This window comes from Cetorhinus maximus, chromosome 17 (assembly GCF_964194155.1).
Source record: "Cetorhinus maximus chromosome 17, sCetMax3.hap1.1, whole genome shotgun sequence".
Lineage (NCBI taxonomy): Eukaryota > Metazoa > Chordata > Chondrichthyes > Lamniformes > Cetorhinidae > Cetorhinus > Cetorhinus maximus.
This window is the reverse complement of record NC_135895.1, coordinates 24579514-24595146: the sequence shown is the minus strand read 5'-3', so window position 1 is coordinate 24595146 and position 15633 is coordinate 24579514. Positions and strand designations below refer to the sequence as shown.

The 15633-nt window shown below is 38.9% G+C and overlaps 1 protein-coding gene across 2 annotated transcripts in view; it reads right to left on the bottom strand.

The window, feature by feature from the left end:
- Nucleotides 1-15633, bottom strand: part of agla (amylo-alpha-1, 6-glucosidase, 4-alpha-glucanotransferase a) — a 98081-nt gene that overhangs the window by 58035 nt on the left and 24413 nt on the right. For both annotated transcript variants that reach the window (XM_078560844.1, XM_078560845.1), the window contains exons 5-11: nt 11506-11709; nt 6251-6432; nt 5304-5415; nt 5031-5148; nt 1838-1940; nt 1629-1726; nt 51-190 (exon numbers count right to left, since the gene is read on the bottom strand). In XM_078560844.1, coding sequence (XP_078416970.1) covers nt 51-190; nt 1629-1726; nt 1838-1940; nt 5031-5148; nt 5304-5415; nt 6251-6432; nt 11506-11709 — 957 coding nt within the window. The remainder of the gene's footprint in view (nt 1-50; nt 191-1628; nt 1727-1837; nt 1941-5030; nt 5149-5303; nt 5416-6250; nt 6433-11505; nt 11710-15633) is intronic.

Sequence of the window (15633 nt, the reverse complement as noted above, 5' to 3'; positions counted from 1 at the left end):
TTTGTTTCAGTTCTATTAAAATATAATCCATGAAAGTACAAATAATTCACCTGGCTCAGCAAAATTTTTTAGAGGGTCATCACCCATCACCCAGCCATTATGGGCCATAAAATACACTGCTTTCTCTGGTTGATACATCATTGGCTCCTCCTGCTCCAAAGGCATCACTTCAAAATCGTATGTGAAGTATCTGCATGCAAAGCATATAATTTTTAAAAAGACGTGGAGTTCGTGCATGCTCAGAGTGCACTTGGCTGCATTGGCAAGACACACTAATTTTGAAGAGTAAATAGGTCCCACTGAAGTCATACAATTAGACTGAGTATCCTGAGCCTGTAGGGTTTAATACACTGTATCTCTAATATTTAATGCCAACTTCTTTACAAGATGAAAATTCACTAACTTTTCTGTTACTGAAGCAAGCAAAACATGCAATGTGCTCATCCGACAACTAGCCAAAATAGGAGTACATTTTTCTTACTATATCCCTGCAGTAGTTGCATTTACTGAAATTAGGGACAGTTCTCTGCAGACCTCCCTTTTGGGAATGGAGCAGAAACTGTCTAAATGTATTTTGTGTAGAATCTTTGTAGATTTCAATCCTGTTAATCCCAGCTTCCAGAATTAAAAGTCCAATGATCAACCCATTATGCCAGGTCCCTTTGAGGAAAGCATTCAGGCAGCTCGCTAACAGGTAAGTAGAGTGCCAGCACTAGTGATCTTTCAAGCTGATCTAACACTTAGACCTAGTAATGAACCAGTGACAGAAGCTTTCCAATAGGATAAAATTGTCTCACTCTTTTTCAAGGTAAAACAGGATGAACCTGGTCTGAAAACACTCAAATGTCATGGGTAAAACCAGGGCACTTTGCAGTGCAACAACGACCCTAGTCTACTCTGCTGGAGAATATGGTCTGCCTCATGGTCCTGCAGCCACCACTCCAAGATTGTGGATGTTCAGCTAAAAAAAGTTGCCAAGTAGAAGCTGTCAATGACACAAGTCCACATAAACTGAGTGGCTCTTGGTGCTGTCTCACATTGCAGCATCTGATATTCACCTGACATCATCCTGCTCCACGATTTGGTACAAGTCGCGACAAACATTGACCTTCCCATTCACAAAGACGCAAAATACCCAGCAAGAAAGCACTTAAAATTGTGCCAGCTATTCTGGGAAACAACAGCTAATATTCATGCAGCTGATATCAAACCACTATCCAGGTGGAGAGAATTGTGGGATGCATGTAGCAGAAAGAACTAATACCTCATCACTGACCCAGCAGCAGAGGTCCCTCACTTCAACCTCCCGAAAGACAGTGAGTGTCACTCAATCAAATCCATGCAGGGCATGGACAATGCAATTATATGCTTCATAAACGGTGATGAGGGCATCACAAAGTGCAATTGTGGGCAGAGTCCCAGGACATGGAACACATCACCTTGCCATTATGATCTGTTTTGGAAGGTACCTTATTTCTCCACTCAGCTTCTCAGGAGGCCATCAAAAGATCAAACTAGTCATCCCATAGAAAGCATTACCATCATACAAAAGTAGCAGTATTCGACAAAGAATTTTACATACTAAATGAGCTTGAGTGTGGTGGTTTTTAGTGACTTTAACACTGTACCTGGTCACTAGAGGATGCTTTTCTGTTATCGGTCCAAGTTTGGGGCCATCGCCTGCCAGGCGCTCATAACTTACAGTCCCCAACGTGCAGTTCACAGCCTGAAGGTACATAACTGTATTAAATTGCTTGATGACAACAAAAATAGACATCAGCTGATTAAAGTTCACTTAGGGGATGCAGGACAGGAGCAAAAATTAAGTAAAACTTGCCTGCTCCTGATGCCAATGCATTTCCTGATAGCGTTCCATATTTAATTCTTCCAATTTTTTACTGACCCAGTTGCAGCATTCTTCTATTTCATCTGGCCTTTTACTTTAAAAAGAATTTTTAAGAGAAAATATGAACAGTTTCCAGCATAAGCCTCATGTTTAGTGAGCAGGGAGCTTGCATTTCCATAGCATCTTTCATGGCCTTGGGCAAACAGCAGTGAGACAATGACTAGATGATCTGCTTTTAGTGACGTTGGTTGATGGATAAATATTGGCCAAGATCACAAAGGAACTCTTTTGCTCTTTCAAGTACAGATCAGTACCCTTTATCCGAATCCTTTGGAGCCGACTGCATTTTGGATTTCAGATACCACATATAAACTTACATTACATCAGCCTAAGTCTAGGTTAGTCTAAATTAAATAAAAATGGCTAGAAAAGTGAGATGTATCATTGAACAATAAATACAGAGTGCCTGTAATAAGTTTATTTTTGACATGTTCACCACAAAAATCGCAAGACAAACAGCTCGACTTTTCATGTTAAAGGTCGATGAGATTCAAAAAAAGTGTTTTTTTTTTAAAAGACATTTTCGGGTTTAAGGACAGAGGATGCTGTAGGATCTTTCAAGTTCACCGGAGAGGGCAGATGGATCCACTTGAGTCCCAGCGCCTTTCCATCCTTTAGCTTAACAACTTCTCCTAAACATTTCAACTCCTCTTAAACATTCCATTTACTTATTATTTAACATATCTCATCTCAGGCAAGTTTCATTTTTCTTTCTTTTAGAGCCATCACAAAACTATTAACGCATTATAGAAGGGCTACTTCAGGAAAGTTCTCCATTACACAGAGACATTAAAAAAAAAGGTGATGATAAGCTGCAGCACCCCCTAAGACTATGTGGAACAGATTATTCATTTGATTATGTTTAACATTAAGCATTCAATTGCAGTAATTACAAAATCATGTTATTAAAGAAGCAGATCTCCACTCTAACTGAAATTTATAACTTTCTTGTTCAGTTAGCCTGTTAGCTGTTGTCCAGCTTTTTGGAATTCATGAGGAGCAAGAGGATAACTAAGGTAAGAGTACAGGCTGAAAGGTAACTTATGTGGGGGATGCGGGCAAGATTCTTGATGAATGTTTTGCATCTGTTTTCACAAAACAGGCAACGAGAGTTATTGTAGTTAAGGAGAAAGGTTGTGAAATATTGGATGAACAACCAGAGAAGAAGTATTAAGTATCTTTGAAAGCAAGTAAAAGTGTCAGGCCAGATGAAATGTATCCCAGGCTGCTAAGGGAAACAAAGAAGGAAATTGAGCAGTCTTTGACCATCATTTTCCAATCCTCTCTAGCAGTAGGCATGGTGTTGGAGGACTGCTAACATTGTACTGTTGTTTAAAAAGGGAGAAAGGGATAGTCTGAGTAATTACAAGCCTGTCAGCTTAACCTCAGCTGAAACAAATTATTGAAAGAAATTCTGAGATGCAGCATGGAGGTGTCAGCTGTGGCTCAGTTCATAGCACCCTCGCCTTTGAATCAGAGGGTTGTGGGTTCATGTCCCACTCCCGGAAACCAAGAACTGTGATTGTACTCGAAAGAGTTGCAATCTGTGACTGTTGATAACTCAAAAGAGTTTCCTACATGTTATGATGGAAAAAAAAAAATAAAATAAATTGCAATTTAGAAAAGTAGAGATTTATTAAGGAACGATCATGTCTGATTAACTTGATTGAATTCTTGGAAGAGATAACAAGAATGGTCGATGAGGGTAGCATCTAAATCTAGTCTAAATCAATTTCAGGAAAGCTTTTAAAAAGGTTCCACATGGCAGACTGATCAGGCAAGTAAGAGCCAATGGGATCCAAGGATATGCAGTTGAAGTGCTGTAACTTACAGGGCTGTGGAACAAGAGCTGATAAGTGGGATTAGGCTGGACAACTTTTTTTCAACTGGCATAGACACAATGGGCCAAATAGCCTCCTCCTATGCCATAAATTTTCCATTTTTCTATGATGTCATCAAGCAGGCTAAGCAGCCTGAACATTGAAGAACTATCACAAACAAGAAACCAGGAAATAACAAGAAAGTCGTATCATTCACAATTGTGTAAAATTCAATTTGAGACATATACGAGATTAAGTTAAAGTATCAAACAAACTGAAAAAAACAATTAATTTAAAAATCTATGAAATTTTTATAAAGGAGAAATTTGACATTTGAAATTAGTTTTTGAAGGTTAGGGGGATAATTTAGCAGTAATTATCATTTTCTATACAGTTAAAACGAGTTTCTTATTCAAAAAGACAAGGGCTTTAAGGTTTTAGAGTTGCCAATAATTTAAAAGTTGAAGCTCACGTTAAATCTACAATGTCTAATCAATTTCCACCTGCAAGAACTTCAACACTACATCCTGCAGAGGAGTGGGGAATCACTACCATTGACTTCTAGATTTCTGCATTTAATTGCACATCTATGGAGCCAGAAGTTGTGGTCAGTTTCAGAGTAACAATGGCAAACGTTGACAGTTTCACCATTATTGCAACTGCAAAACCTGCGCTTGTGTTGTGGGAGTTTACAATGATTATATAAAATCAAAAAATTTATTCAACTTACTTAAACTCACTGTGAATGAGTGTACATTATATATATTCAGTTTAATTTATATGTACCAAAATTTATTTGCATAAATGCTAGTTATACAGAGACTCAAAGGCTTGGCTTAAAGAAGCGTTAAAACAAAAATATTTTAAATATTCACATACATGAAATTTTATATTTCTACATGCATATGCTGAATGGAATACATATTTTAATAGGATTGTGTGTAAATTTTGGAAACTGGCAATTTCACTTTCACTAGGTCAAAAGATAAGACGACAAACATATCTGACTGACAACACAAACACACGGATCAGAGAATTTTCAAATTCTTGGCAGGAATGGAGTGACTGGCACCCCATTTGAAAAAATAAACTCTACAATCTATGCTTAATTTGAAGTTACTGACTTGAGTTGCCTGCTAACTATCTTTTCTCAGAACAGACAACCTTCTGTGTAAATTTAAATTGCATAATTAAAACTACTAGATAATTTAAAGCATTTTAAACAAAAAAGGACTCTCAACAGGAGTAGACTTGTAATCTACTTCCTCCAATGGCATTACTTCAGCATATTTTGCATAACTTACCCACGAGGCACAAACATTTTCAGTAATAAGCTCATATTAACAGCACAGCCATTTCTCTTAAATTCAGGATCCTGGATAATCTTAAGAGGCTGTTTGGTGTCACACTTTTTCTTCTCACCTTAAAAACAGAACAAAATTGTTACAATTGTTAGCTTTAGAAACATTAAGATTTAAAAGTCTATAAATTTTCCTATGTGCATGTATTCTTGGTATCTCATCCAATCAGCTCTCAAAGCAAATAATGTATAATACATAATAATCTTCATTGTGTACCATGTTGGAGTGCATCTCGAAAGTCATCAAGGATTTTGTTAACATTCACTTGATAGAATTCCCATAACCGCAGTTTAGGGTAGATTTCGTCCCACATGATTCTGCGGAGAGACTGTCAAAAGAATAAAACATAGTTACATCCTGTCAGATATTTACACAGAATTACATTGAATGGTATGCTTCTGTGCTGAACATTCAGTCCATCAGGTCCTTGCTGCCATTGATGCACTGCATGAACCTCCTACCACTTCTCTTCATTTAACCCGATCAGCATATGCTTCTGTTCCTTCCTTGCCCATGTACTTATCTAGCTTCCACTTAAATGTATCCATGCCATTTGTCACAAATTCTCCTTGAGGTAGAGTTCCACATTCATACCATACTCTGGATAAGGAAGCTTCTCCCGAATTCGTTATTGGATCTGTAAGTGACTCATATTTATGGCCCCTAATTTTTTTCCCCACAAGTGCATTTATATTCCAAGTATACAAATATAAATATTACTAATTACAAAGAGAACACCCCAAAATTCAATCCTAACCTGTGTTGATCTCAACCATGACATGCTAAAACAGGCTTTGGTCTTCTGGATAAGGGATCAAAAAAAAAAGCAACTGGGGTTCCATCCCCATAAATTGCTATGCCATCCATCATACTAGAAGTGCATGGGAGATCCACGTTAGTGACATGGTTCTATTCCAAAATTCTCTTTGTTTAATAGCTTCCCCGCACTTACTGTTGCAGTTCACACATAACAGCAGCCACTTGGCTGAGATACTAGCCTGAGTGTCAAAATATTTGGAAGAGCAAGAGAAAATTCTGAAGGAAAAGATAAATTTATTTATTATTTAATTGGCTTCAGGTGTTTTCTTTTAAAGCACTTTATGAGGGAAGGATGTGAAGGAGCAAAGGAAAGGCACAGAGAAAGAACATTGTCTTGTACTTACATCGAGGTGGCTTCCACTTTCAATAAGAGCAGGCAGTCCCCTATCCTGATACTTCCCTTCAGCCACATCACAAGTTAAATGCCACAAGGCTTGGTCTAGAAGCCAGGCAGGTTTCAAATGAGGGGAATTTAAAATGTTGTAGGAACATTCTGGGTGCTTCTTCAGCCAGCCACTGTTGGCAGCTAGTGAGCAAAGGGGAAGAAAAAAGTAAAAATAAATGTTGAGCATTCCTTATGTAAAAAAAAAATAGATCGAGGTCAAAAGGTGTACTTCAACTAAATTTTCATAATGCACTTTTTTCTAACTCTGCTAGGCATTAGTCCATGACAAGATATTCTAAAGTTTTGTAAAATTAAACTAGATATCATCAACTACAAATAGAAAATGAATTCAACCATAACCCATATTTGAGATATTTCAACCCATTTTATAATTATTTCTTGAAATATTGAGCCCAGCAAGTGTACTTTCTTCCCTATCAAACTGATTTACATTGTGAAAAGAATGTCCTGTTGCCTCAAATGGCAAATTTAGGATGATCTGTTTTGTTCTACAGAACCTTCATGCAATTGTTTTATTTTAGAAAAAATGCTTGTTATCTAATTAATTCTCTGGTTAGCTAAGGTACACATTGGCACATCAGATGACAAAGCAATTCCTATCTTTGAAAAAATTACACTAACTTGCAATTATAAAGCACAGCAAAATGTGCCAATGCCCTTCATAGCAGCGTTATCAAATGTAATCTGACACCAAGTTATAGCAGGAGATATTAAGACTGGTGACAAGGCAGGTTTTAAGGACCATCAAATTGATGGAGAGGTAGAAAGGTGGAGGCGTTTATGGAGGGAATTCCAGAACTTACGGTTAGGCTGCTGAAAGAACAGTCTCCAAAGAACAAGCAATAAAAATCAGGAACACACAACAGGTAAGAACAGGGAAGCGCATGTCTCATGCGTATTTTAAAAGATAGAGAATTACAAGCTCTGCTGTTGAAAAGCTTGTGTACAGCTGTATGTGTGGTGGTGTTGTGAGAAATTGAAGGGGATCAGCTCCCATAAGGATAAAGTAATTGCTCTGAAATGCAATTTTGTAAATTTGCTTAAGTTAGGAGAAATTCTTAAGGCCTGGAAAGTAGCTCACACACCTTTGTAACTAGAAAGATATTAGGTTAACTATAAATGGTTAATTATAATTCACTATACTGGACTGGTAGTGAAGACAAGTAAATTATATCTTTAAAGCAACCATAAACTTGGTATATTAATCTTATCTAATCTTTATCACCAAGTTTACATTACAAATGAATTGACCTTTCATATCTTAGCACCAGCCAACTATATTAACAAGAAAGTGAAGAATAAGACACCTCAAAAAATAAAAATCAAACTTCAAATATTTCCTATATAATTCACAAGAACCCAGAATTACTGAGAATACTGATTCAATGAGAAAAAAACTGCATAATTGCACAACTAACTTATCCTTGATTACCTGAAGATCAGTTCTAACTTGGCATTTAAAAAGCAGAGTGTCAAATTAATTTGGCACCCTGACCTTTACAAAAATAAAACAAGGTCAGTCAACGCAAATACTGAGTCTCAAACATCATCCAATGTACTCTGCTGCTACTCAGTCATTACCCTTTAAATAGATGATATTCCACCTTTGACATTTTTAAAAGCATTGCCTACACATGACTATTTCAAATCCAATTATTAAATTGAAAGTCTCAAGTCCCTTTTTGATAGTACAATTTTGATGCTGAATTGCTTTTGAAGGTTTCACTAGCTTTGAAAACTTATTTCAGAAAATAGCAATGTTCAAGCTCCCTCACCCTAAATTAACTCAGCAATAACCAGCTTTACGTATATAATAACGTTCATCATATTTGAATTAATGCACCTCGATTAAAAGTCACAATCTCTTGGTCTTAAAGTATAAATAGAATAAATCAGTTAAGATAATTAAGTTGCAAATGTTAAGTATACTTAACAGGATCCAAGGGGATACTTCGCAAGTGGGCACACTTTGCAAAAGATCAATATGTTAGGGCATCAAAAACGTTAGAAGGGGTCACAAAATTGTCAACAAAAGCTTGATCACTTTCAAGACTTTTCCTTCTACCTTCACAATAATGTTGAGAGATAATCTGGTTGAAGGAGTAGCTAACGAGTCATTTAGCAGCCTGGGATATCACTGTAGAGGATTATCCAATACTTGTGGAAATATTGGCCTTGACTCAGTTGCAGAATGTTCAGCATCTAGTCAAAAGATTGTGGCTTCAAGCTCCATTCCAAAGTCTTGAGCACATTATCCAAGATGGCATCACCATGCCATCTGCACTCTCCGTGGATGGAAAAGATCCCATGGGGCTTATTCAAAGAAGATCTCCCTGCTGTCCTGACCAACATCACTAAAAAAGATTATCTGGTCATTTATTGCATGGCTGGATGCAAGACCCTGCTGAGTGAAAATTACCTACCATGTTTCCTACATTACAATAAAACCACTTCATTAGCTGTAAAGCATCCTGGGATGCCCTGAAGTCATGACAGTCACAGATAAATGCAAGTGTTTCTTTCAGATAAGATGTGCAATCAAATTAAGGTCTGAGTGTTTTGCAGGCAAGGCACTGTGGTACAACCCTTGGATTTTTGTAGTGCATTTTAATTCTAGAGCTAATAGTTGGGAACTGGTACAAAGCAAAATAAATCCTCACCATCCTGACTTGGAAATGTATCACCGTTCCTTCACTCTCACTGGGTCAAAATCCTGGAACTCCCCAACAGCACTGTGGGTGTACCTACATCACATAGACTGCAGTGGTTCAAGAAGACAGCTCACCACCACCTTCTCAAAGGCAACTAGGGATGGGCAATAAATGCTGACCTAGCCAGCAAAGCCCATATCCCATGAATGAATAAAAATAAATTAATTTCGAAGTACCTACCTAATAGACACAATTTTGCAGTTCAGTTACGCAATGAGGCTTAATTTCATTTAAGGGAGGAGTTTCAGGCCCCAATTCATTTTTTAGAAAAGGAAAGATTTCCACTGATAGCTGCACTGGATCAAGAATGAAAATGGTGCTTTAAAGAAAGGAGACTGATATTGACAAGTGATAAATTTGTCAAATAAATATAGCCGTACTACTTAAGGCATCAGTCCATGTCCATATGCAGCAAGATCTGGATAATATCCAGGCTTGAGTTGACAAGTGCCAACTAGCATTCATGTCACAAGTGTCAGGCAATGATCATCTCCAACAAGAGAGAATCTAACCATCACCCCTTGACATTCATGGCATTACCATCGCTGAATCCCCCACTATCAACATCCTGGGGGTAACCATTGACAAGAAACTGAACTGGACTAGCCATATAAATACTGTGGCTACAAGAGCAGGTTGGAGGCTAGGAATCCTGTGGCGAGTAACTCACCTCCTGACTCCCCAAAGCTTGTCCACTATTTACAAGGCACAAGTCAGGAGTGTGATGGAATACTCCCCACTTGCCTGAGCTCCCACAACACAAGCTTATCATCCAGGGCAAAGCAGCATGCTTGATTGACACCCCATCCACAAACATTCACTCCCTCCACCACCGACAAACAGTGGCAACATGTGTACCATCTACAAGATGCACTGCAGCAATTCACCAAGATTCCTTACACAGTACCTCCCAAATCCACGGCTGCTACCTTCTAGGAGGACAAGGGCAGCAGACACACGGGAACACCACCGCCTGCATGTTCCCCTCCAAGCCAATCACCATTCTGACTTGGAACTATATCGCCATTCCTTCACTGTTGCTGGGTCAAAATCCTGGATCTCTCTCCCTAACAGCACTTTGGCTGCACCTACACCATTAGGTGTGCTAGAGCAGTTCAAGGTAGCAGCTCACCACCACCTTCTCAAGGGCAATTAGATATTGGCAATAAATGCTGGCCTAGCCAGGGATGCACACATCCCATGAATGTATAAAAAAAGTTTCCAGTTCCTATATCCTATTTTACTGGATGAGCAGAAATCTCCTCCAATTAGATACTGGGAAGACTGAAGCCAATATTTTCGCCACTGCATGAAACTCAGCTCACTAGCTATCAATTCCTTCCCTTTCCCTGGTAACAGTCGGAGATCGAGTCAGTCAATCGCAATCTTGGTGTCACATTGGATCCCGAGATGAGCTACTGAACTCGTATTCATGTCATCATTAATGCCACCTATAGTTCTCCCTAATGTTGCCAAAATTCACCCATCTCAGTTCATCTGCTGCTGAAACCGTCATTCATGCCTTTACCATCTCCAGACTTGACTATTCCAACGCACAGCTGGCTGTATCTCTCATATTCTAACATATGTAAACTTGGGGTCATTCAAAACTCTGCTGCCTGTGTCTTAACTCACACCAAGTCCCATTCCTCTATCACCTTGGCTCACTGATCTACATTGGTTCCCTGTCAAGCAACGTTCTGATTTTAAAATTCTCATCTTTGTTTTCAAATCCCTCCATGGCCTCACCCTCCTATCGCTGTCATCTCCTCCAGCCCCACAAACTTTTAAAATATCTGCGCTTCTCGAATTCTGACCTCTCATACTTCTCAGCTTTCAATCACTCCAACATCAATAGCCACATCTTCAGCTCCCTAGGCCCCGAGTTGGAATACCCTCACTACACCTCTCCGCCTCTCTACCTCAGTTTTCACCTTTGCGACGCCCCTTAAAACCTACCACTTTGTCCAAGTTTTTGGTCATCTGACCTAACATCTCCTTATATGGCTCAGTGCTGTACTTCGTTTTATAATGCACTTCAGGGAATTTTATTAAGTTAAAGACACAGTATAAATATATGTTCTTGATGTTATCATAACCCATAATTTGCTAAAACCTCTTGGGCAATGCCTATGAACAAAATGCGGATGTGGAGTTACAGCATAATGTAAACCCCTGGCCAGAATAAGACTAGACTGTGCGAGGGAAAACATATCTTGGATCTCTTTTGCCATAAATTAGATGACTTTATAGGTAAGCTTTGCCTTTGCTTAAGAGCGATAATAGAGTAATGCCTACGTGTGTGCAGTTGCACAATTAAGATATTAAAACAATATTGACTGATACAGTTACACATACACAGGCAATTTACATAACTCATACCTGTATTAGATCTAATTTAACTGGTTCTCTTTCTTTCTTCCCTCAACCTGACAAATGTAGATTTTATAATATCACTGGAATTTTTCCATTAATTCAGTACCTGTATGATTGTAGACCACATCTGTAATGCAGAGTACATTCCATTCCTTCTTTAACTTTTCCACTAGCCTCGCAACATCACTCCAAGTGTAAGTTTTATCAGGCCGAGAAAAATCAGGGTTTAGTTCCAACTGGTCTGCTAAGGAATAGCATGATCTGGATAGTCCAAGAGTTTGTAATGGAGTAAAATGTATCATATTATAGCCTGTTAAAAAGAAAAAGTAGTTATTACTCATTTATATGTTCAAATAAATTAATATAGCACTTAAGTCAGTAATATCAATTTCATAACTAAAACCAAGGTTTTATTTCGAGCAAAGTTTTCTCAGTTGCAAATTTGGTTGTCTTTAGACATCAAGGGAAGATTTTGCATTTATATAAGCATCTTTCATGCCTCGGGATAACCCAATTGGCTTCATAGCCTCATTAGGTTCTTTTGGAAGAGTAGTTAATTTTATTGTACAGACAAACATGACAGTCATATCTCACGAACACCATACAAGAGGTGACTCATTAATCTGTTTTGATGGTGCTGTTAATTGAGGATGAATGTTAACCGAAGCCCCCTAAGTTTTATACAAATCAGTGCCACAGGACATATTTCCACCTGAATAGGCAGACAGAACTTTGATTTAATGCATGCCCAAAAGATGGCATCTCTGACAATGCAGCTCTCCCTTTAAATTATCTTATCCTCAGGTGGGATCTGAACATAAATGCCTTCCAATTGAATGAAGCCAACTCTTCAACTGATTTAAAAACTTAATTTCATATTCTAAACAAAAGATTTTTCATAATGTTAGAATATTTATTAACATGATTTAAACCCAGTCATTGGTTAGCTCCAGATACTTTAGCTAGAGGATAGGTCAGTGGTAGGAGAGGGGAGCCAAGCCTGGCCTCCGTGGGTGTGAATAAAGAAGCAAAACGAAGGATGGCACAGCTCTACCACCAGAACATCACTAGGATTCAGGGGGCTAAATTATCAGGGAAGGTTGCATAAATGTATTTTGTGTAGAAGGTTGAGGGGGTTTATGACTACTGACCATTACCCCATCAGACCCTATCAATATACAAGTTAAAATGTCCTTGCCGATTTTAATTGCTCCACCACTGGCAGCTGTGCCTTCAATCACCTAGGCACTAAGCTCCGAAATACCCTCTCCACAACTCTCTGGCACACTTTCCTCCTTTTAGGCGTCCTTAAAACCTACCTCTTTGGCCCAGCTTTTGATCATCTGACCTTATATATTATGTGGCCCAGTGTAATATTGTGTTTTACAATGCTCTTTTAAAGTGCTGTGGGATGTTTTATTACATCAAAGTAGCTATACATATGTAAAAGTTGTTGCTACTGTTGAAGCGCACTAGCTGGTCTTACAGACAATGAACTTTATTTGGAAACAAGCTGCAAGACCCAGACACTTGTATAGCCTACACATTCCAGAAGGCATAAACAAGCTTGCAAGATCAATGAAGGCAGAGGATAAGTTATGCAAACAGCTCACCTTGCTTGGTAGCTGGCGTCAGCTTGCTGGGAAAAATAATTAGAAGATAAGAGCAGGGATGTGGATGTGCAGCCTAAGGTGGCCAAATAATTTAAAGACAGACCCTCTGCCTTCTCAAACTTTAGAGAGCTCTCAGGACAATTGAAAATCCATGTTCTTTGTGGATCACAAGGCAACGTCCAATTATCTTAGTATTTGCAGGAAGATCAGGTTGCATCAATGCCTGTCATTTAAAGTCATACTGTGGAACAGTTGTTTAACAACACTGTTATTAGTTAATATATACCCAACCTTACTGTTTAAATCCATTTGGGCCAGAGTCACACAAAGTTATTGTTAGCACTGAGCTCTTATTGTGACAGCAACCATGGTAATCAGTCGCATTCATATTTAAACCAACCATGGTTAACCAAGTTAAGGATAGTATCAAATGAAAGGAAAAAAAACACAATATGGCAAAGATTAGTGGTAAGCCAGAGGATTGAGAAAGTTTTAAAAACCAATAAAAGATGACCAAAAAATAATAAAGAGGGAGAAAATAAACTTTGAGGGTAAACTAGCAAGTAATATAAAAACAGATAGTCAGAGCTTCTTTAAATATTTAAAAAGGAAGAGAGAGACCAAAGTGAACATAGACCCCTCAGAGAATGAGGCTGGGGAAATAATAATGAGGAACCAGGAAATGGCAGAGGAGATCAATAAATACTTTGTATCAGTCTTCACAGTAGAAGACACTAACAGCATTCCAAAAATACTAAATAATCAAGGGGCAAAAGTGGAAGGGGGGTGGTGGGGGGAGGGGGTGTGGTGGTGGGTGGGGGGGAGGAAATAAATATAATAACTATCACTAGAGAAAAAGTACTATGGAAACTAAACTAATTGCAAAGAAAGCTCAAGAACTGCCGACTGGATTGCTCTAGTAGGATTAGGTATTCATACCAACAATTCAAATATCACGGGCATGGCTCCTGTAGTGAAGAATTGCTGCCAGTATGTTTTTTGAAAATTCATCATCATGTTTTGTAACTAAGCCAGTTTGTATTTGTTCTGTTAATGTAAGAATGACATTTCAGTAGTTTTGAGTCAAACAGGAGTCACTATAGCAGGAAAGGTTTTTTTCTGCTTTAGTTATATAGAGAGTTTCTCTGTGTACTGCATTACTCGTGAAAAATGCAGTCTGTCTAGTTGCAAAATGAGAAAAGAAGCCATTTTATTTTGCAATTTCTTTAAAAATATTCTGTCAGCTCTTGGTCAATTTTACAAAAAGGTAAGCTTTTTAAACAGGTGTTAAAAAGTCCAATTACTTCCCATTATTTGGTACCTAACTGCATCCAGTGGACTAAAATTGTTCATCCTTACTAAGGATTGAAAACAATTTATACTATTTTTAAAAAAAAGTCATCTGCATCTATTTGTGCATCCACTTTTGTGATTCACCAATATTGTGTGAAAGACTTATTCTTTGAAAGGGCCAGTGTCGACCTGATGGGCTGAATGGCCCCCTTCTGTATTATACATTTTTTAAAAAATTTCTTTCATGGGATATGGGTGTCGCTGGCAAGGCCAGCATTTGTTGCCTACCCCTAATTGCCCTTGAACTGAGTGGTTTGCTAGGCCATTTCAGAGGGCAGTTAAGAGTCAATCACATTTCTGTGGGTTTGGAGTCACATGTAGACCAGGCCAGTAAGGATGGTAGATTTCCTTCCCTAAAAAGGACATTCATGAACCAGGTGGTTTTTTTTTTTTTACAACAACCAATGATACTTTCATGGTCATCATTACCGAGACCAGGGGGAGAATTTTCTCCACGTCAGACGGGCGGGTCGGAAACGGGGCCGAGAGCTGCTCGCGATTGGCTGCACGCCATTTTAAGTGGGCAGGCCAACTAAGGCCCGCCCAGCATAACACGCATCCAGTAGCGCTCAGCATTACCTGTGTGGGCGGGGGGGGGGGGGTGAGGAGAGAGTCAGGGCATGCGCGCGAAAGAACGCTTCAATCCCTGAGACACAGAGCTGCCTCAGAGATTGAAGCACTTTTTAAAATAAAAAATAAATGCAATAAAAATTTAATGAAACATGTCCCCTCACGTGACTGTGTAACATGAGATGGGACAGGTTTTCATTTTTCAGAAAAAGTTTTCATTTAATTCGTAAAAGCTTTAGGAAACCTCATCCAGCTCGTGGACGAGGTTTCCTAAAAAACATAAAGGCCACTTGGCCTTTTCGCCTGCCTGCCAACCGTTAGGTTGGACGGGCAGCGTAACATTCATGTTAATTACCTGTTTAATGGTCTTAAACGGCCTATCAATTCTCAGCAGGCGCGCAGCCGACTCCGGTGCGCGCCCACCAAACAAAACATCGCAAGACTGAGCGATGACGTCGGGACACACACCCGACGTCATCATGCGTCATTTTACGTTCCAACGTATCAGGCCCGTTCAAGCATGCCAAAAGTAAAATCCTGTCCTATGAGCTGTTGTGGCAGTGGGGAACTTGCAGTATGGTAGGAACACTACCTTTGTGTATAAGGCAGAGGCATTTAAGATCTAACCAGCCTGTAAGCCTACAACTGTGTCTCAAAGGAACCAGGTTGCAAGGGACCTCATTTTGTACCTGGGTAAG